Source organism: Gobio gobio (assembly GCF_949357685.1).
Source record: "Gobio gobio genome assembly, chromosome: 18".
Classification (NCBI taxonomy): domain Eukaryota; kingdom Metazoa; phylum Chordata; class Actinopteri; order Cypriniformes; family Gobionidae; genus Gobio; species Gobio gobio.
In genome coordinates, this window is record NC_137111.1 from 22,964,044 (window position 1) to 22,988,154 (window position 24,111).

The 24,111-nt window shown below is 38.5% G+C and overlaps 1 protein-coding gene across 1 annotated transcript in view; it reads left to right on the top strand.

Moving 5' to 3' along the window:
* slx4ip (SLX4 interacting protein) overlaps nt 1–24,111 on the top strand; it is a 74,180-nt gene that overhangs the window by 26,201 nt on the left and 23,868 nt on the right. Inside the window, exons 6-7 of the mRNA XM_079842109.1 lie at nt 16,480–16,557; nt 17,664–17,752. Of these exons, the coding sequence (XP_079698235.1) occupies nt 16,480–16,557; nt 17,664–17,752 (167 nt within the window). The remainder of the gene's footprint in view (nt 1–16,479; nt 16,558–17,663; nt 17,753–24,111) is intronic.

The following is a 24,111-nucleotide window of genomic DNA, read 5'->3' on the forward strand; positions in this document are numbered from 1 at the left end:
AACGATTTCAGATCTGACGAGTATATCATGAATCACTGTATGTAACAGCTGTGAGAAATGCAATGTCTCACCCTTAGGCCAGGTGAGAACAGGGTTATTGTCTAATATATCAGAAAGACTGACTCATTATCTCTGACAGATAAGCATAACAAATGATGAAATTCACTCACAGGGTGTGTGTGTGTACATGGACAGACTGTCTCCTTCACTTGTGTCCATAAACCTAGAAGTATTTTTTGGCCAGGAAATGGAGCTGGACTGTGACTGGGAAATAAATGCAAGGGTCATATGCTCAGTGTGGAGGTCAAACACTAACCGGCTGATCTCCTTCCCAGTGCGGCTTACACACATGTGAGGGTGCTCACTCAGTAGTATCTTTTATGAAGTTTGTATATTTGTTTTTTATTATTTGATGTGATTTTTTATATATAATATATATGTATATATATATATATATATATATGTATAGTATAGTATAGTATAGTATAGTATAGTATAGTATAGTATAGTATAGTATAGTATAGTATAGTATAGTATAGTATAGTATAGTATAGTATAGTATAGTATAGTATAGTATAGTATAGTATAGTATAGTATAGGGCTTGACATTAACTTTTTTGCTCACCAGCCACTGTGAATAGTGGTTTTCCAAAACACTTTGGGTGTGAGCACAAAATCTGCGGGAAAGAGTACAATTATGCCAAATCCCATGGTGAAATTCAGTGGGTCTGTGTGTCAACTCGCTGTCGGAGAGATGAGAGGGCAAGAACGCGCAGCTGGTATCGCGTATCTATTCTGAGGAAATGGAAGCGTTTGAGATATTTCAGTACCTAATCTTAAAATCTATATTTTTGACAACACTACATTGCTTTTGATTTATTATTTCAGATGCATTTTTAAAAGACTACAATTAAAAATGTATATTAAATAAAATTCAACCCACCAAAGTGGCTAGTAGGAGTGACTGCACTCGCATTTGGCGGGTTGGCGGGTATTAATGTCAAGCCCTGTTTATAATATACACACTCATACATATAAATAAAATGTATACATACAATATACATGTTTTATTTATAAATATAATTTTTTTCTATGTATAATTACATATTGGAAGTAATGGTAAATCCAATACAATTGGTCATACTCAACCCCTACGTTTAATGATAAATGTTTATATGAAAATTTATATGACAGTACATGTGATTTTGTTAATTTATAATGTGTATGGCACAGTGACATTCAATGTATACTTGACTCCTACACTGCGTGCAGAATTATTAGGCACGTTGATTTTCTGATCATATTTTTTTTTCCAGGCACATTTTACCAGTTCCAATCCACATTCATCTTAACTACTATTAAGTGATGTTTTATTAACACATTTCAGGAGGAGCACATTTAGATAATTAAACCTAATTAAACACGAGTGGAGCACATTAAGTTAATACATTTAATCAACGATATGAGTTGTGTATATATACTGCAGATTTACCTTCTTTTCGTTGACAGTTTTTTAGCATCCCTCCACCACCCCATCTCCTCACTTTGAATTAATAAACTCTTATTAGATGTCAACACAATCCATAATACAATGCAGTCTAGTTCTAGACTATCTCTATCACAGAGGGGATACTCTGGGTTCGGGTCAAAATTCCAAGCCCGGAGCCCTCCCCCGGACAGCAAAAATATGCATAATCTTTACTCTATTTAATTTGATGTAAGTGTGAACTCGTGAATTTTATATTTAATAAATTATAAGTGATATATAATTGTAGCCTATAAATCTAGACGCACCCTAGCAGCAGAACATTTATTTTGCCGTGAGTGTAGTCTAGCAACTCTCGGTAGACCTGAGAGCTGGAAAAACCAAACTCTGGTCAGGCCAATCACAGCGTGTGTAGAGTCGGTGGGCGGGCTTAACATAATGACGGCACGTCAAGGCAGAGTTGCGGAGGTTCTGCGTGCTACTCGTAAACAAAGAAGCTGGCGAACAGCGGCCTTTCGAAACGGCTTTGGCCGCGACTCTGGAAGACTTGGAGTTAAGCTTTTCTTTGAGATAAGAACAAAGAACGGCACTGAAGTCATTCTTAAGAAAAGAAGATATGTTTGAAGTTTTGCCAACCGGATACGGCGAAAGTCTGTCAACTAACGTTAGCTCGGCTTCACCTTCTTCTTTGCTCTGGTTGGTTGTGGCGCTCATGGCGCTATCCAATTGCATGCAGAGGGAATTTGAAAGACAACCGTTTATCTCGCCCCTCGGATTGAGCCCTGTCAATGGTGAGTTTCCAGACCCAACATCTTGATGTGGGTCTGGCTTGTCAGGCTAATATAATTGTTCATGAAGGCTGGAAATGAAAAACACCTTATTTTACAACACTTCAGCTTGTGATTCTTATTAAGTGGGGGTCATTTTTTAGGATTCTTTACCTAACTTAAGTCTGTGAGATGCTGACACCTTGCACTTCTGCAGACTCCAGGTAGGTTGCAGTTCTGGAAAATGGTGGCGCTGGAGACTAAAGGGTCCCTGATGGTTTCACACTTAATTCTTCACCTTAATTCTTAATTATTTTGCAGTTAACATGTCTTTTCTTCGCCACCTGTTTTTTTCTGACCCTGCTGACCCAATGAGCATTTCACTGTCCAATGGTCATCCCTTAACTGCAATTTCTAGTATTGCATTAGTATTGTATCCTTCTCATGGGCATTTAATCATTAATTATTGACTTTTCAGTCTGAGTTAAATCTCTTATTTGGGTCATTTTATCTGTAAAAGTAAACGTGCCTAATAATTCTGCACACCTGAATATAAGTTGTTTTTCATTTCCAGCCTTTATGAACAATTATATATCACTTAAAAATGATTAAATACAAAATTAATAGAAGTTATTAAGATGAATGTAGTTTGGAATTGGTAAAATGTGCCTGGAAACTAAATATAATCAGAAAATCAACATGCCTTTATAATTCTGCACGCAGTGTATATTGTTTGCAGTGCCTACTGGACTGAGCATACACACTCCCTATGGTTTGTAATTCCAATGAAATTTTCCAAATACCTTGTGAAGTCCACTTCGCGACACCCTTTCAGGCGATTGGAATGTACCCAAAGAGTTCTGCGATTTTCCCAGTCACAGAACATGTGACCACTCCAGCTGTCGGCTATCAACAGCTATTAACTCTCCCCAGATCCTTTTGTGTGAACTCACTTATACACTAGAGATATTTTTTCCCTCTCTTGTTTGTGTTAGCCTACATGGTTTCATCATGCATGCATCAAGCATGGCGTTTTGTGTTCAGTTTTAGCTTAGATGTGTCTATTACAAACCTCTGTGTGGCTGTTTGAACGTCATTGTCACATCTATCATATCCAGTGAGCGCGTCACATGTTGACACATTTCCTGAGCAGTCTGCTCTGCTCTCAGCTGCAAAGGCCATTTTTCAAATGTCAGCCCTTGTAGCTTCTCCCTGACTGGCTACCTCATGCTTCCCCATTAGCTCATAGTTGATTTATTTATGCTTTGGAGAGGGCGGGAGAGGGGAACTTTTCCCACCAAATGTCTTGGCTTGGTGGAAGCACGAGCCGGACTCTTGGCACACTAACCAAGAAAATGTTTTTTTGCTGGAAGACAGCAGATTGCAATGTTTTATGTAGTCATTTGTTGAAGCATATCTGCCCCAAAAAGGGCAAAAGTAAGGTTTCTTACTGACTTTTCCCCCTTATTAAGAAATAATGATTTTTGGAGTGAGATGAATGGTATACTTGTTGCACTCAGGGCAAATGTCTTTTTTTCTGACCATTCCTTATTCTTAAAGGTGCCCTGCCACACTTATTTCATTTCTTTTGTGGTAATGTCTGAAGTTCTAACATGGACTCCGTAACATTTTTCATGGAAAAAATGCCTTGGTTACCTTGTTTCAAGCCATTCTAGCGTGGTATAGAAAGCCTGCAGGAAGACTCAGCTCAATTTGCGCCAGTTCTCATTCGTATTCAACGAGCTAAGCTGCTTGACTCTGATTGGCTAACAGCTCGCCGATGAGAGCCTGGCTATCAACATCTTTTACCCAGTGCAAGAAGTAGAGGAACTTTGTTTTACTATCGTCTGGAATCGCTGCAGAAATCGCTTCTTCGGGTATATTGCCATATATATATATATGACCCTGAATCTGAAAAGGAGATTGAAGCGGCCATGGATGTGTCTATGGCCGGCCGTGTGTCCACCAAAGCGTTTTTTCACACTGCTGGCTGGCGTATTCAATTCTTTTCAATGGGAGCGCCGCGTTTTTAGAGCGTAACGAGGCGCTGAGCGAGTATTTCACGCTCAAGTACTGAGCGTTCAGCGTTTTTTACTGGTCGCCTAGAGTTGAAGAATGTTCAACTTTGATTGGCTGGGTGAAAAGTGACAGTGATGAGCGTTGCGTTTTTTACTCAGAGTGGAGGAGGGGCTGGACAAATACAACACCGACCAACCGCAACATTCTGCTTGTACTGTACAATGTCAACAGATGATAACAAGCAGTATAATAACAGAATAAAATAATTTGAAACAAGAGCCAGAGCAAATACTTTACATTGTATCAGCATTTTATATATAATCAATACAGAAACAAACTATCTGTGAAATGAGATACTAGTAACACTTCAGCGGATATTCCGTATCATAACAAGCAAAGAGTCTCAACTGAAAAAAACGCTGCACTGCAAAAACGCTCTCAAGCGCCCACAGCGAGACGTTTTCAGCAGAGCGCCTAGCGTTTTCAGCCGGCTAAAAACGCTTTGGTGGACACGCGGCCTAAATGGCGTTACAGAAGCAAAGATGGTTTGAGCCTGGTAGTTTTGCCTTTTGAAATGATAATTACAGCATGTTATAGCTTATTACAATGCTCTTCAGAGTGCTGCAGAAAGTTCCATTCACATGAATGGGCCTTCCCAATGTTCAGAGGTCTGTTAAATCTATATAATTACCGTTGCAAAGTTTATAATGAACGCTGTCAATGGCCACGGGGTTTGTGCTTTTGATTCACGTCATTCCGCAAGAAGTCTGTTCGCGTTTATTGCAATGGAATTTCATTGAAATTGAAAGTCAGCTAGTAAGACGTTGCCACGCAACACCTGAAACTGTCAAGTTCTATCTGTGTGGCGAACTATTTATTTTGCCAGCGTAAGCCACAAAACGTTGCAAAATCACTTTTAAAGACCCATTGGGTTAAGTTTTTTTTCTCGTTTTGAAGTAGCCATATAATAAGCGGGTTATTGTATTGTCCGCCAGTGATTATCAGAAAATAAGTTCCTTCAATGAGCATTGTTGAAGTTCTATTCGTGGATAGCACACAAGCCCGTTGACGTTCAGCAATCCTTGCTGTATACGAAAGCTGTCACTGAGCGAGACGAATTCTGTGGGCGTGGTCTCAACTGGGCGAGCTCATGAATAGTAATGAGCTCAGGCAAAACCACGTCAGACTGACCAGCTTTTGAAATTGGCCTGATTTCTCCTCTTATTTTTCTTCAGTGGCTAGAGCTGACAGAGGAGGTAGCAGTTGATTTTCACATTCATGACATAACACAAACACAATGGACCTAACATATTAAAAAAAATACGGTAAATTAAAAACGGTTTTGTGTGGCATCTTTAAGAACCATGTCTGTCACCCAGAGAGTCTGTTTGCGGCTATGTTACAAGTGCTTTAACTTAATATCTGATGCTGTCGATTCAAAATAGAAAGAGTTATTAGGTTTAAATGAGAACATGAGCTAATCAGATTGACTTGTTGCTCAAAGTTTCTGCCAAATAACTTTTTTTAAGATGAAGCTAAATCAGCACAGTGTCTTTCATTGCAAGATTTACAGCATAAGAGATGCTTGCTTTCTTTTTCTTAACTTTCTCTCACCTCATTTTTCCAGGAGTATTTTTTACTGAGAAAACTTATAAATTATAAGGATCTATTCTTTCAGTAGAGTTCACAAAAGCAATCCAATTTCATCTATTTCAAGCAAACACATGCATTTGAGAACTTAATGAATGACTCAATTTGCATTCTTTCAGTTTGGAATGTAACTAATTTGTGTGAAATTGATTTTGTGTGAATCAGTGTATCAAATTTGGGCACTAGCAAAGATTTTGATCGACTAAACATCGGGTCTCTGTTGACTCCGTTTTCTTGCAACACGATTATGTGGTTACGCATTAAAGTGCCATTGGCATTTATCAACAACATTACTGTACAACATGCCAGGACTGAAATCTAAGTATGTTTCTCCAATAACTGTTAAAAAGTGCTGTCATCATTCAGTGTGCACTCCTTCTTTTATATCAGCTTGAGAGTGACGAAAACATGACCGTTTTTGGTATGTGAACCTAATTTATCTTTCAAACAGTGTAAAAATCTTTCTGTTATTTCTAGGGATGCATCAATATCATAATTCTCATCAATATTAAAATTCTTTACTATTTCTATTTCTATTCTAAAAATATGTCAAAATATTAGTGTTTTTCAAGATTAATGGCAAAGGTAATCTTAATGGGTTATTTTTTAAGTGAGCATAACTGAAAAAAAAAACATTTCCACAAAAATAGTAGGCAGAACAAATGTTTTCAACAATGATTATAACTTAAGCAATGTTTCTTGAGCACTAATTTAGGAAATGTTTTATTTTAAAATATATTAAAATAGAAAACTGAATTGTAATAATATTTGACAATAATACTGTTTTTACTGGGTTCAAAAAAGAATGCAGCCTTGGAGATATCTAATAAGAATAGAGAGAGATTTTTTATTTATTTTATTTTTTAAATGCAAGTAACTATTGTAAATATATGTATTAAAAAATTATACATGTATTGCAATTATCACAGTTTGATTGTAGTGGAAATTGTGGCAAACAATTGTAACTGTACATTTTTGTGATGGTTGCTTATCATTAGTTCTTCGTTTCCTACAGGTTGTAAAGGTTATTTGTCCAAATGGAAGTAGCTCTAATGTTCATTTATTGTAGTGTCACACATAATAAATTCCTGAAATGTAAACCAAGAAGCCCTCCATCAAGTTCAGCCACGCTGAGGCAATTACAATTACAATGCAGCTGTTTACACTTACACCCATTTTTAGGTGACTCTGACATCTACCTATGCACGTTCCCGCACGTCAGTGTATTTGATCTGATTAGCTTATAATGGATGAAGGGGAGGAGAAAAGATGTGGGCGGCTGCTTCATACCCCTCTTCCTCCTCGCCAAGCCATTTCCTCTTTCCCACAGGTGCTAGGGCTTACAGTGCTGGTGTGGCAGAGGGGGAGGGAACACCTGGCAGGCTGTTCCCCTGATGGTCTGCCGGGTTCAGATGCATTTTCCCAGGCTCCCCAGATGAATGGTCACTAATAGCCGTGGGAGAGGGCTTTGCGAGCGCTGCACAGTGTACCAGGCTGACTCCTCTTGGCAGGCCCTGTGAGGAGGGCTTAAAGCAGTGCTGGCTGCCTGTGACCCAGCCCTATAGCCAGCACAAGTGCACTGCAGCAGGATAGCCTTACTGCTGGAGAATGTGTTTACAAGGGCACAGAGGGAGTGAGATCTCACTCAGTGAGTGGAGGGATGTGGGACCGGCTGCGGCACTCCATCCACTTCTGATTCTCTCTGGCTGCGTTCACACAGCAGCAGCAGAATAGTGATACATGCATTTCCTTGTGAAATTAATATGATGCTGCTGTCAGGTAATTTAAGATTTGACAAATTGACATTTTGATTTGATTTGTTTTTAAAAAAAGGTCTAGTGATGCACAATATATCTATGACGCATCGGTTATCAGCAGATTTTAAAATGATTCTATAGCAGTAGATATTGAATTACACTACAGTTCAAAGGTTTGTGGTCAGTAAGATTAAAAAAAAAAAATCGAGTTCTTTCCCTCTATCTGTGCCCCCTCTCCAACAGTTTGCAATAAGAGCATTCTGTTTCTGCCCACGTGCCCCGTAGCCTTTAAATATAAAGCATGTGGTGGCATTAGAAGTAGTTACCTGCCCTGGAACATGTGAGAGGGACTAGGCAGGATTACCAGCATGGGAAATGGAGACCTGGGAGCAGGAGCTGTCGAAATTCCTTGGGCTCTTTTGACTGCCAGTCAGTCTGTCTGTCTTCTTGTTCTAGAATTAGCCCTTGATGCTTTGTCATGTTGCAGTTGCTGTGCAAATCCACCACCTCTAAGTCCCACGTCTCACTGTACAGAAAAGCCCCTGGACAGCCGGACTCTTTCCGCAGACCTTTCTCCCACGCTTTCACACACAAACTCTCAAATACACAAATCTACACAGCTTTAACACACCCGCCTTTGGCCTGAAACTGATGTTTATACGTTCAGTATGACTCGATCACACCACACACCACCCCTGTCTTTCGTCCGGGGTCAGCAGTGTTCCTCTAGTGCTGTCCCACCACAGGGCTCTGTATGTAATTAGGGATTGGGGAAGGAGAGCTTGATCAGTATGGGATTCATGGGACTGTTTCTCGACCACAATCTGGTCAGGGAGACTCACACACACATACAGACACAGCCTCCGTGAACCCAAGGCTATACATGCCGCCTGACCAAACTTCACTTCAGGAATTACTAAATCGTTTTAGAGGATCACCCTGCTTTTTCCCCTCAACGTTTTCATTTCAAGGTCCAAGAGCTGATCAAATGGCAGGTCATGTGCTCAGGGTTAATGGTGGCTTTCTCCATTGAATCCATCATTATTTTTTTGGCCACTATTATATTATAATTAAGTGCATATTTTCTTGGTAAAAAGTTTGATTCTTCCTCCAATGTAAATGGCATTTCATATTTCGTCATTAAGGCTTTGCAGGCACCAGTGCGCTCTCCAGGTGAGTCAGATTTAATGCACAAACAAGCAGGATAGATTTAGTAGGAGACAGAGATGAGGTCTGGATTCAATGACAGGCCAGCTCAGGTTTAAAACCTTCAGCGCTGCAGAACAGCACATAAGTCAAGTTTTCAGAAGCCTTCCCCACGTCGTTAATCTGCTGGTATCAAACAGGAGGAATGTTTTTCCCTGCCCTCATTCACACCACATTTCTCTGTTTGCCCTTGTGGCATCCTTAAGGGTCCCAGATTCCTGTGTTTACTGTACCATACCTGCATATCATTTAAGTATGGATAGTTTGTACCAAAATATGTATATATACAACCATAATTAATTCTAATTGCTCTCTGTTCGGACAGGACTAGTTTTCCCTGAGAAGGTCAGGCAGTTTCGTCTTTCACTGATTTACAAAGTGATTTTAATCCCAATGCAAATTGAACATGTTCAGCCCCCCACCCCCACCCCATCACACAAGTTAAATAAAAATGTATGGAGCAAATTACTTGTTTTTCAGTGGTCCCCTGTGAAGTCTAATCTTGTCCGGATAGGAATGTCTGTGATTGTGGCATATTATTCCCTCATAGTGCTGCTCATTTATTTTGACCTTTGTCAAATGCAATTACTAAAGCTCATTTTGTCAATATGCTGCCTTTGTGTACCTTAAGGATTGATTTCTCATTATATGCCAACTTTCTGAGTAAAATAACAGTTGTTGCTCCAATTACTGTTGGATTTTCATCTGACTGCGCATAAACTGACATTGTAGTTGTAACTTAAGGTACTGTATGATGCTCAACTTAAAAGGATAGTTCACCCTAAAATGAAAATTTTATCATAACTTACTCACCCTCATGTTGTTTCAAACCTGTATGAGTTTCTTTCTTCTGTTGAACACAAAAGAAGATATTTTAAAGGATGTTGGTAATGGAAAAGTGACAGTAGCCATTGACTTCTATAGTAGGAAAATACTGGAGTTATCTAGTCAATGGCTACCGTCAATTGTCTGGTTAACCAGATTCTTAAAAAATATCTTATCTTATTTTGTGAAGAAATAAACTCATACAGGTTTGGAACAACGTGAGGGTGAGTAAATTATTACAAACATTTTATTTTTGTGTGAACCATCCTTTTAATTTCTTCCTTTAATTAATTATGGGCATAATGTTTCATACTGTATATGCACTAAAATCCAAAGGTTTGGTGTCAGTAAGATTTAAAAAAAAAAAAAATATTAATACTTTTCAGCAAGGATCCTTTAAATTGATAAAAATGTGACCAAGACATTTTATAATGTTAAAAAATATTTCAATTTCAAATAAATTATGTTCTTTGAACTTTCTATTTATCAAAGAATCCTGAAACAAATCATGATCATCCTCAAAAAATATTAACTGTACTGTGTTACTTGAACACACATCAGCATATTGGAATGATTTCTGAAGAATCATGTGACACTGAAGACTAGAATAATGGTTCTGTTAATTCAACTTTGCCATCATAGGAAAAAATACATTACAACTGTTATTTTACATTGTGATAATTAACAATATTTTGTTGTATTTTTGATTGGGTAAATGCAGCCTTGGTGAGCATAAGAGACATGTCAGCTAAAAGTATGTCATCTTAGCATTCTTGAACAAAACTTTCTTTAAATACTACGATGTCTCTCTGTGTTGGTGTTAAATCATTAGATGTTCTCACCCGTTTTCATAGGCATGCTGATGTCATGTACATTTATAGTGCAGGTGTAGACAATTAGTTAAGCGTTGCATTAGAAGCTCTAATTAAAGGGAACATCTGCTGGGACTAGAGGGGTGATGTTCTGTTCATGTCTTGTTCATTTTGCTGTGTCATGTAAAAATGTATTATGGGCCTTTGGTCTATAATTGTCAACATGTTAGGTTTTGGTCTTGGTTTTGATTATAGAAGGAGGTTTCTATAAAGGCGCTTTAGCCCATTTACTTATCTTTACAGTTCTCCTTTTGATCATGTGTTGCATCCTCCTGTTGGGCCACATTGCAGCATTTCATAACCATGCTGAAGGGGTCACCCAAATGTTAAATTGAACACTCATGTGCAAATATTGTTTCAGGTGGACGTTGAACAGAGTGATAAGACACACCGACCGCTCGGCCCAGGCTACAGTTACGCAGCCGGGTGTGATGTGCTTCCAGGAAAACCCCGCTCGGCCCTTCCATGTGGCGACCCCCGTGAAACACTTGCACACATACGCACAATCGCCCGGGAGCCCCACCCTGACCCAGTAAGAGCGGAGGACAAGATCTTAGAGGGTGATCATTCACATCAAAGTGAGGAGCGAGAGAAAATATTTCTACAAATTCCAACTCGGTCACCTAGACACCCGCTCTCCACCCGCCGTCCATGGTTTTCACGTCTGTGAGATCGTTTCGGGATCGTCCGTTGTACACAGTAGCTATATGCTCCAATATCACGAATCGTACCTGGTTTTACCACCAGAAATCGTATCTGATGTTGTCTGTTTTTAGAGGTTGATGTGTTTAGATTGTACAACCTCTTTGGCTTGTCAAGATCTAGACTGCAGTGCTGAGAGATGATTATTATTCTTTCACATGTTGAGCTGTCTGTGCTCTCCATTTGTTTAGAGCTGATGAGATTTTTATAGCTCATGTTCTTCTTTGAACTCTGAATCAATGGAAAGAATTGCTCTAGTTGGAGACAAGGGATCACTCACCCCGCTCTTCCATTTTATTTCACATTCCTCTTTACATTCTTCTGGTTTGTTGACTTTTTGTTCTCTCTATTGTTTTCCCAGGAAGTGGTAAAAGCTCCAGGAGGGGTCGTGTATGCGTGTGTACTGATGTACTGTATATATTTCTGCCTTGGCTTAGTGTCAGCGAAGCCTTGCATGTATGTTTTGATTGTTGGAACACTTTTTCCTCTGAGGGCATCTCAATCTTCTCACATCACATGCTAGTTGCATGCAACATTTTCAATTTCAGTTTAGTGATACAGATCTGGTAGAATAATATTTCTGTTTTTCATTAAATGTTTAAAAAAATATTTTCTTTACAAGAAGAAAATGACTAAATGTTCTTTACAAAAAGAACATTTGCTTTTAATGTAACTCAATAAGCAAATTTGGCTGGAAAATAATGACTTGATGGAAAACATTAGCATCCGATGCAAAGTATTTTTTTGCAAATTCGATACAACTTCGTCAGTGTTAGCCAGCTAGATAACATTATATTGGTGACAAATCAGTTGAATTTGCAACTAATGCAGAATACACCACGGAAATCCAAATATTTAAGTTTACAAGGCATACAAGTAGTAGTAACTTATTTTAGTTCTTTAGAACTGAAATTAATACATTTCAGTGTTTAATTTTATTGGCACATTAGTTTACTTCTACACGAAAAACAATCTTGATACAACATTGAGTCGCCACTTGTAAAATCTGGGTCCTGAATCAAAAACAGTTAAGAAGCATTGCTGTAAACATCAGTCTTTGTCTAGATTACTCCAGTATCTTCTTTTCTTAAAGTAGGGGTGCTTTAGAAGTGCTTAAACTGCAAAAAGACACTGAGATTCACATTTAGCATGCTGGCATGGGCCAGAAGAATTGGAGCTGCAAGAATTTTTTTGAATCAACCAACAGCTGATTTCTCAAAACGAGCCTTTATGTGGTTCTACTCTAGAGCCAGACTCCCTTGTCGGCCCTGTCCTGGGAATTGCCTCTTTGAAGTGAAGGAAAAGAGGAAACAAATGCTATTACATTTTTTTTTTTTTGGTAAAGAGGCTGGAGGATGGGTCAAATTAAGTTGGGATGGACATGAATGAAACGGACTTGACTGAAGGTTTTGAAGCCCACAGGAAAGATGCCCATTTCTTTATCTCCTGGAATATGCAGATTATCAGTCAGTTTGTTTGTTCTATCCATCCACACCAGAGTTAAAAAGGGAAAGAACATGCCCTAGGCTCTTGATGCTTAGCAGAGAGACTTATGTTATGACTGAAGAGTTTTATTTTCCCATAACTCTCCCAAGCTTTTGGGGCGGCTCATTGCATACTTGAATGATTAGGAGCAGGAAAGATAAGACGCTGATACTGTCCACACACACTTTATTTCACCCTCTTTGAATTTGGTAGGATTCCATGTGCCATCTTGATCTCTCTACCGGTGTTGCCTTTCTCCCTTAAGCGCTTTAAGGTCCAAGCCTTCTCAAAAGCATATAAATCTGATATCGAAATCCTCCTTGGTTAATTCTTTGTGATGGAGAGGAACACCTGAGGCAGCATCTGATTTATATTATTAGTCATATTAAGCTGCATTGCATAGATGAACACTTCTGTGAAAGTAGGTGATGCTGTTCCCACTAGTCTTATATCACTTCCCTTAAGCAACAAAAAAAGAGCACCAATCGCCTGGAACCTTGACATGTATATCAACTTTAGGAGCCAGTTCACACAAGATGCTTACCATAGCCTATTATTCTCGTAGGTGGGATAAAATATCATTTGTGAGAATTAGTTTGTATCTTGGATACAGTGTCTTGAGTTTTGGGGTTTAATAGGGTTTAAATGCTCTGTTTGTTGTTTCTATCAGTGTTTATGATCATGTTTGATCCATGAATGGAACTTATTTCAAAGCAAGTATGTGCAGGAAGTTTGATGCTGAGCCCTAATCTACCTTCTTTCTTTACTGTGACAGATTGTACCATCGTTTCTACAGTGCAGTTAGTTTTGACTGCCAATGGAGGACAAGGTATTGTAAATAATTCAAACAAATGGAGAGGAGCTGCTGTTAAGCAGTACTTGTGAAGTGGAAGAAAGTAAGAGGTAGATCCATCAATCACATTCTGGGGGTGCTGATGACAGTTTTGTGGCCGGCGGACATCGTAATTGCATATCATTACCTGCAGAAGCACACCAAGCTCCTGTTTGAGGGCCTAGCTAGCTGTTAGTGGGGCCTCAAATGACATCAGCTGGTGAATCTGTCTTTTCTAATGCATTTCTGCTCATTTCACACATTTAACGCGCACCTTGACGATAGACAAATGTTCTCAATGTGAGGCACCACGATGAGTGCACACATTGAGTTTCTATGATCCGAACCAATATGCTCAAGCACTTGGGGTCGATCCATTTTGTGTGTATTTTATGGTCCTGTGGCAGCCTATGGCAGTCTCTCACAGACAGGCAAAGAGGCTGCAGGGTCTATTCAGGGCACAGAGTGAGAGCTGATGGATTCTCATGCCTGTTTTCTTGTTTACAGCTGCAGCAGCAGATAGCTAGCGTGTTCACCAGGCCCCCTCTCTTGCCGACAAATTCCTCCCAGATTAAGCAACAGTGCTCTGCCTTCGCGTCTAGTGGATCTTGCATTCCTTGGACAATGACAAACAGATCTAGGCTGGATTCTTGCTTTGCCTGCTGTCTCTTAAATTAAAACAGAATGGTTGTGTCGTTGCTCCAACACTAGGAGGGTTGAATGAACTTGTTTTCTTGGCATGTTAACAGTGAGTGGGTATGGTTGCTCAGGCAACTGTAAAAGTGAATGAACCAATAATATTGACATCACTAAATGCTTCATTTAATGAAGTGTCAAGTTAAAAATAAAAAAACTTAATTTGATTTAGATTTTCTTGGTCCAAACCATATATATAATGAAGTGCTGTGTATATATTATAATAAATAGAGATATAAAATTAATAAAAAATGCATTACACATTAAATCACAGGGCTGTAACCACCATAGACATTGAGGGGGACAAATCCCCCCGAATAATTAGAAATGGCCAAATTGTCCCCGCCCAATATTTGATTATTCTTGATGCTTCTCTGCTATACTCCATTGTACACCGCTCTGTTTGTTTGCTAGGTTGGTCTGCCTCAGCGGTCTAACAGCGCTTGTCACTGTCAGCATGAGTGAGATGGCCAATCAAATCAAAGAAGGCGGGGCTTACAGTTAGTGCGAATTCGTTAGTTATTGCAGTGAAAGAGTGTGTTGTAAGATGTAAGTAGCTAAACATTTAATATTTGACAACTGTTAAATTAATTATTTAATTTACATATATGTTATATTTTTTTATTTCATATAATGTCTGTAAATTGCTTAATATAATGTATAATATTCTCAGATTAGAAATTGCTTTCAGACCAGTTGAATGATCCACAACAGAAGGTCTAAAATGAAAATGTCCTTTTTCGGAAGAGTGTTTGAGCTTTGAATGGCCCCACTTTATATTAGGTGGCCTTAACTACTATGTACTTACATCAAAAAATAAGTACAATGTACTTACTGTGTTTAAATTGTATTGCAAAACACTTTTGCTGATATTGAGGTGGGATACGGGTAGAGTTCGGGACAGGTGTGCTGGTATGGGTAAGTTTAAGGGTAGGGTTTGGTGTAAGGGAAGTGTCAACTGTGCAATTACAAATGTAACTACAGAAATTAATTACAGATGTAATTACATGCAGGTATTTTTTTTAAATGTAAGTACAATGTAAAAACATGTATGTACACAATAAGTGCATTGTATCAAATTATTAAAAGTTAAAGAGGGTCCCATTGAATAGATTTTTCTTTTGGTAATATCCGGAATGCTTGTTCAGTTCTGATTCTTTTTTAAAAGATGTCAATCCTGAATGAGTCACAAACTAATCTTGGTTCCATGTATTTAATCAGTTTGATTGGCCTTTGTATACACCCTATCTATTCACTACTTCCTTTGTGTGAACATAATTGTGCAAACAGAACATTTTATTATAAATCTTCATTTATTCACCTGTCAACTTACCGTTGCAAAATAAACGCTGACAAAATGAGGTCTTATATATCATAATGAAGAGGTTTATTTTGTGATGATTACCTGCTGACTGTACATGATCCCACTTTAAATTCTTTTATTATGTGAGAAAAACAAGCACAGTGTTATTATCCGCTATACACAATAGCAATTATACTGAAATATTTGACCTTAGAATGCAGAGATCGACCAATCGCAATTGAGTATTTCAGAGAACCGTAAAGAATGATAAATAACAGTCTTTAGTGTTAATTTTCAGCCACTCATCCAGTGTTTAGAGATTTTTTGCAGTCTAAAATACAGGCTATGCAGGCAAAGTGGCACATTATATGCTATTCTCAAAGGAATGAAGGATGATTTCATAAAACTCTCACCATTAGAGGCTGTAAATAGTTTTAGCGTTCAGTCAGTCTTATTACAGTGGACTTCAAAGACCAAGAAGCCCCTGGCATTGCATACGTTCATGCCTGAACTATGATGAGGCTTCTTTCTCATTTGCTTAAACGCTTTGGTATTTTTCAGACATTAAACAGCCTTTAAGCGGTGTCATATTTGGCATACATTGGCAGCCTTTGTTCCAGCCTTTTGACTACATATAATTGATAACGTCCATGTTCAGTAGACGTGTCACAGACTATCATTAATGCAGTGCTGATTTGCATTCAAATTATTTTCCATAGAAAAAATCTTCCTCATGCGTAAATGTGGATTTGTTTAAACAAACAGGCGATTGTTTCATGATTAGCTTAATGTGTCAAGCCCTCACCGTTTCAACATTACCTGTTCTAAATGTCACTTGACGTTTAACTATTAGACCATAAAATGTGTTTTCTTCTGCAGGTGGGAATGTTCGTCTGGCGGTGCACTTCATGAAACGACATGTCAACTTGAGATGCATTGCCAGGCAGCACTACAGAGGTAGTTTATTTCCTCTCCTCCTAGACTAAAGAAAACTGATTTGAGTATTTTTTTCCACATTAAGTTGCCTCGTGAAACAGATGATTGTATCAGAAGCACCTGTGTTGTTATTAGTTCATACAGCTGTCAGGCTCAGTCGGAGGTCACTGTCCGGATCGTTTTTATTTTGGAAAAAGTCGACTGAAATATGTTCACTTAGTTGGCAACCCAGAACATGATTCAAAATACGTTTTGTGCTGAACTTGTGGTTTCAAGTCAAATTTATACAGATCTAAGAGAAACTTCTTTGAAGAAACCACCCATTATATCTGGCTAGACAGTAAAAGACGAATGCACTCCGTCCTAATAAAGGCAGAACAAATATTTGAGACTAAAGCCAAGTCCACCCGAGCCAGGCTTGACAGGAGCTCACTGGGAAAATGTGGTTTGCTTATCATAGTAAACAAGTTCAGACTAAAGTTTCACTGTATCTTTAGAGGTATGGCATGTTAGACTCTGTGAAGGAAATTATAATCATCATTGTACATGATTTATGTTTAACACGGCTCAAAGAAATACAAACAAAATAGGAGCATACAGACTAATAAGGCTGTCCGGTATAGATTATTTTAAGTGATCTAGGAAAAACAAAAAGAGGAAAAAGTAGCTGACCAACAATTTGCTTGGGCTTCATTTTTCGAGCTAAATTTGGCCAAGTTTGAAGGAAATAAACCGGAAAATACATCAAACAATGTGGTTTGTTTGACTTGTATCGAGTTACATATTTGAAACTTTATTGACTGAGGGGCAGTGGGGACTTGAAGTCGCCCAGTGTTGACATTCAACTTTATGACAACTTTGCCATTTTCTTAAAAACAACAAATAAATCTTTTTCGAAACAGTATTCAATATTTCCCATGAAGAGGGCATTGAGGTCAGTTTATGCTGTTGATGCTCCTGTAAATTCATCTTAGTCACTTAACTCCTATTTTTTTTACTTCATATGTCTGTGAGAATTTAATATAAATATAATGTGTTTTTTTAACAGAAAATCTACTGTATATTGCTTAATGGTTTCCACATCATTTTATCTACAGCTTCAGCAGTATTTTTTTGTACCTTCACAGAGTTGCGTGTGTTTCCTGAACGTGTTGTAGTGTGTGCCAGTCCTCCAGAGAATTCTGCACTTCCCAATGGAAATCTGAACCTGGATGTGGTAAGAGCTGCTTATGTTATGAAATAATGTTTATAATCAGTGTTGGAGAAGCTACTTTGAAACTAGTTTGCCAAGCTACAGTTTACTTAAACGTAGTTAAGCTACAGTAAAGTGGCCCTCTTTAAAAATAGTTGGCTACACTATAAAAGTGTCTAACTATTATTGAAGGGGTAAACTGTTTTTATCCTGTGGACTTGCCTAAGATGGTGACTAGTTATTCTCCAACTCTTTATATAATATATAAAGAATGTAAAGGAATTAAGTACATGTGTCTTTTAATGTATGGTGTTTCTCAATCTTGAACCCATTCTCTGCAAATGCCATAAATTGGGTTCTGGACTCTGGATGTAGTTAATTCCTATGTGTTTTGTTCTCCCCTCTCGCTTATTATGGGGCGACAAATGAGTAGTTGGAAAGGGCTGATTTGTGAGGCTCTATACTGCTCTCTGAGGTGGACCACTAAATGCCTTTGGCCTAAGACATGGAGCCCTGGCTTCTACGCACCAGTGAGTGCAGCATGTAAATATGACCACTGAGCGCATACATTGACCGTTTATATTAGGGTTTTTCAAACTTTTTAACGCCAAGAAAAAAAAAAACATTCTAAAATCTGAAGGCACCTGTGTATTTGAAGACCCTTGTGAACTGTGAGAAGAAAAATAGTATGTGTGATATTTGAGGATTTGTGTTGAAATTTTACTAAATTCGGACCCATGTATAGAAAACGCTAATGATGAGAAATTCTGTATGTGTGTGTAATGTATGTACACAGGAATGGTCAGGTAACAAATAATTCAAAATTGTAAAACATTTCAAGAGAGTCCACACCAGAAATCTTCAAATGCAAGATAAAACCAGTCCTTCACTGAAAAAAGGCAAACGTTTTGTGTGATCTTTGTCAATTCCAAGCTTACACACACACACAAACTTTATTAGTAGACATTAATTCTTTAGCATTCATATATTTAAAGTGTCCTGAAACCCCTCTGTTTTAGCCTGGCCAGTCACACCTCTGAGTTGGAAAAAGTCTCAAGAAATGGCCATGTAAAGCTGTGGAAAAGTGGGAAAGCAGAAGGTGGGAGAAAGGGAGACAACAACCAATAAAACACAGACCCTTTGGTCTTTTTAATTTTTTGAACTTTTAGAATTTTTGGTCTACATTGTCTTCTGTGTATCAGAATAATCCATCGTGTCATCACATTCATGATCAATCGTAATGCTGTATCAGTGTCCTTATTTGCACATAGTTCATTTGAAGAGTATGTGATTAAATAAATGCACATACATGGTGCTGGTTCATGTTTACAGCACTAGAGTATATGAAATATGTCCATAAAAACTTGAAACATGCTTACTCCTGTTTATGATCGTATATGATCTTTGATCCACATTGCGAGCATTGTTAAACTCATTACGCCGTTCTGCGCAGAAACCGCTCTCATGCATGCTCCACATGTTATATGTTGTTTGAATTCTCCACTGTACCGCGATCTCATGCGTAATACAGCAAAAAAGAGATTGGGTTAAAAGAGTTCATTATCATGGTTAAATGTAGAGAAGCGCTCAGAAACGGTTGACGTCAGCTCTCGCAGCCAATCGCCACTCCACTCTCAGAATCCGTGACGTTGCTCCGACTTTGCTTTTCAAACCGGAAGACAGAAATTGCTAAAAAATGCAAAAATAACTATTTTCCACTTATGAAGAAATGAGTACCTTTAGTGTTTTCAATGATGTGCAGTCTGTACATATCGGTTCACATCTCAAATTTTTTGGAAACATTTCCTCAGAGATTTTGGTCCATATTAACATGATGGCATCCACAGTTGCTGCAGATTTGTATAGGTTGCACATCCTAACCCTATCCCAAAGGTGCTCTTTTAGATTGAGATCTGGTGACATTTGAGTATCGTGGACTTATTGTCATTTTCAAGAAACCAGTTTGAGATTATTTGAGCTTTGTGACATGGCACGCTGATCTGCTGGAAGTAACCATCAGAAAATGTGTACACTGTGGTCATAAAGGGACGGACAATGTCAGCAAAAATACTCAGATAGGCTGTGGTCCTTAAACGATGCTCAGTTGGTACTAAGAGGGACCAATGTGTACCAGAAAATATATAAAAAAACACCATTACACCACCTCCACCAGTCTAAACTATTGATACAAGGCAGGATGGATCCATGCTTTACGCCAAATTCTGACCCTACTATCTGAAAGCCTGAAAATTGTAACCTCAGTTTTCTGTTCTTAGCTACTCTGTAAACCGTAGAGATGGTTGTGCGTGAATATCCCAGAAGATCAGCAGTTTCTGAAATACTCACACCAGCCTGTCTGGCACCAGCAACCATGCCACATTCAAAGTCACTTAAATCACCACCCATTGCTATGCTAAGTTTGAACTTCAGCAGATCATCTTGACCATGTCTACATGTAGGGCTGGGTAAAAAATGTTGATTTCTTTTTTTTACGAACCAATATCGATTCTTAGATCCCAAGAATAAATTAGTCATCATGTTTTCAGTGGATGAATGAACGGAACATTGTAGCGTGCCTCCCATCGAATAAATTGCAATACTCTTTGTTCTTTAAGACTATTCATATGAAACAGTCTTAGATTTTAAATGACGTCCATTTTATTACAAAATTCAAAAACCTAAATACCGTTCTTGGCGCTGTGGCGTGAGATTGCTCTGGCGCAGCTCAGCTCAAGAGAAGCGGCAGCGCCAGACGCACATGAACTGATCTTCTTTTCCACCTTAAAACTAATTACAGCGTGAAATAAACAAGAAAGAGCATCTGAAAGTGTGTTAAAAAGATAGGGTACATCTTACCGAAATCTGTATAATGTCACATGGAATCGCTCAATCAGTGTTTCAACCGTGGAAAGACGTCAGTAAAACAGCTTGTAAACAATGTCATGTAACGTCACATTTACCTTAGAAAAACCATATTGTGTCCATAAACTCATTACTCAGCTAGTAATTAAACTCTAGAGAGGAGCATTTTACTAAATGTATGCAACATAGTACATATTCATTATACTTTTTTATGTTCTTCAATATTTGATGCATGTTTGAATAAATCAGGCAAGTTTTTAGGACAGCCACCATTTAAATGTTTATATATAATTTTATATAATATAACTTTATTATTATAAAAAATACCATCATTGAGTGTAATTTAAGTGTAATTTAATGAGTTAATTTTGACCTTTAATATTATAGTAGGCTAATAGCCTAGTAGGCTACAACTGACTCCCCTAGTTTACAGCATTAGTTAAGAGATTTGTTTTCCTTGAGAAAATTTGCCTTGTATTGTGTGTGTGTGTGTGTGTGTGTGTGTGTGTGTGTGTGTGTGTGTGTGTGTGTGTGTATGTATGTATATGTATATATATTAGGGATGCACCGATCCACATTTTTTAACTTCCGATCAGATCCCGATACCTGAATTTGGATATCGGCCAATACCGATACTATTCCAATACCAGAACTGTGTTTGCTTTAATATTATTATTATCATTATTGTTGATTTTATGATGCTGACATAAACTCCACTCAACAGGCAAGTATGATATGAACATAATAGTGACCCAAATTATCACGGTTATCAATTTATATTTGAAAATCAACAAACAAAAAATAAATCAAGCAGCTCTAAGCACTTTTTTAAGCTAGATTCTGTGGGATTTCCTTCCTTATAATGGCCGTCGTCAATGGCAACGCATAATGCATAAATCTCTAATATTATATCTGTAAATATATTCTCAAGCAATATTCTCATCAGTGTTCTATCAGCTATGACACATTTAAATCTAGCATATTTTGTGTAAGAGCCCATACAGTATTCTAGTGAGATAAAGCATATATTTTCATATGATTTGACAGTTTATTTGATTAAATATCAAAAATCCAAAAGGTGTGCATCATACCTAACACTTTACAGTCAGTTTTATGACTAAGTCTTTCTCTTCAAATGCCATTTAAGTTAGAAACGTGTATAGCCTACCAATGTTTTATGTAACTTTAGAGACGGTCCCTAGATTCGCGAACGTCCAAGCCAACCTAATGCCAGTCATATAAGATGCGCTGTGGTTCTGCTGTGTTTTGTTTGAAACTATTTTCGGTGCTGAAATATAACAAACACTGTCAATCACTGTATGATGAATGAATCTCCTGCGTACATCGCACGTTTATCTCTGCTTTGAGTGTAGATTTCAGCGAGTGAGAGCCGCGCGCGCTCTGAACAAAACTACGCTAATCTGAACGCCTCTGATTATTATATTTATAAACTCAATATAAACACGTGTGATTGGTTATAATGCGCAACGCGATTATAACAGATGGCTTTTGAGAAGACCATAATAAGTTCAAAGTGGCTGGTGTGAGTGTTACACAGCCGAAATACACGCAGAAGGCGATTGTCAATGTCATGCCCTGATTATTATCTCTTAAATGTCACCCTAGTCTTTTCTGCTTTTTTAAATGTTTGATTGCGTTCGTTGTGTTGTACGACGCGAGGGAGCTTCCACCTCTCTGAATTACGGTTTTGCAAACATTGTCTTGCTCTGCGGTGTTTCCAGTGTGAAGTATTTCCACACAGCTGACATGTTGGCTAGCCACAATGCTGCCCAATGCTATCCTGCTGCAAACTGCGGAATGGATTTCCTGAGTGGGGCGTGTCTCATAACTCTGTGTCTCACTGAGCCGCGCCTCCGTTCAGGAAATCCATAGTTTGCAGCCAGCTAGCAGACAAGCCGGCGGGAATCACTTTTGGAAAGCGCAGACGTGGCTCATGGGTATCGGATTTCTCTGCAGGTTGGATCGGGAAAATCCGATACGTGAATTAAGCTGGTATCGGTCCCGATACCGATACTGGATCGGATCGGCCCCATCGCTAATATGTGTGTGTGTGTGTATGTGTGTGTGTATGTGTATGTGTATGTGTATGTGTATGTATGTATGTACACCCATATATATACATATATATACATTTATATATATATGTATATATATGTATATGTGTGTATATATATATATATATATATATATATATACACTCACCTAATTAGGAACACCTGTTCAATTTCTCATTAATTAAATTATCTAATCAACCAATCACATGGCAGTTGAGAGAGAGAGATTCGTACCTGTGTGACTGCGTCTGTTCATCGTCTCTCTTAATGAAGATGTGGGTTTATTACTGAAAAATAGCGATGTAACCCCATCGTTGATGAGAAATATAATGTAGTGATCCAGTAACTTGCTTCCCCTGCTTAAACCAGCTCATGTCCAGGCCCGTCTTAAGTTTGCCAATGACCATTTGGATGATCCAGAGGAGTCATGGGAGAAAGTAATGTGGTCAGATGAGACCAAAATATAACTTTTTGGTCATAATTCCACTAAACGTGTTTGGAGGAAGAAGAATGATGAGTACCATCCCAAGAACACCATCCCTACTGTGAAGCATGGGGGTGGTAGCATCATGCTTTGGGGGTGTTTTTCTGCACATGGGACAGGGCGACTGCACTGTATTAAGGATATATATATATACACATACACAGTGATTGTATATATATCCATGTGATAGGCTGATTAAATGTTTGTGTTAACGAGCAATTGAACAGGTGTACCTTAAAAGTGTCCGGTGAGTGTGTATAAACACCTGCCATGCGTCTCAATCAGTTCCCTGGTTTAGTAGTCAGGGCACTGATCAGGACAATGGGCTGACTCCCTGATCAGTTCCCTGACTACTGAACTTGGGAGCTGATTGAGCTGTACCCCTGGTTTAAGACCACAATAGTTTATTAGTATGATGTAAGTAGGGCCTCCTTTTGCGAATACAACATCCAAATACAACATCAATTCATCTTGGAAACGATAGATAGAAGTCCTTCACAGTGGCCAGAGGTATTTTCAGTCTACAGTGTTAAGTCATACCCCAAAGTGGCGGTACAGGCCATGGAGGATGTTCAAATTGACTTTCATGTTCTTGCTGTATGTATGGGTGCATTATCATGCATATATACGGCACCGCCTTCGAGGTACAATGTTTGAACCATTAGGTGCACATAATCCTCCAGAATGATTCGGTAGTCCTTGACAGTTAAGTGCTTATCAAGCACAGTAGGGAATGTGTGATATTGCAGCCCAAACCATCACTGATCCAACCCGTGCTTCACTCTGGGCATGCAACAGTCTGGTTGTTAAGCCTCTTTGGGGCTACTCCACTCTGTAACACAGTGAAGGTGATCAGAGAACAGGACATGTTTCATTGTCCACTGCCCAAGATTTGCACTGTTGGCACCAATACCAAATGTCAGTTTCATTGGTGCCAAAGGTCACCAAAGGTTTGGCTATAG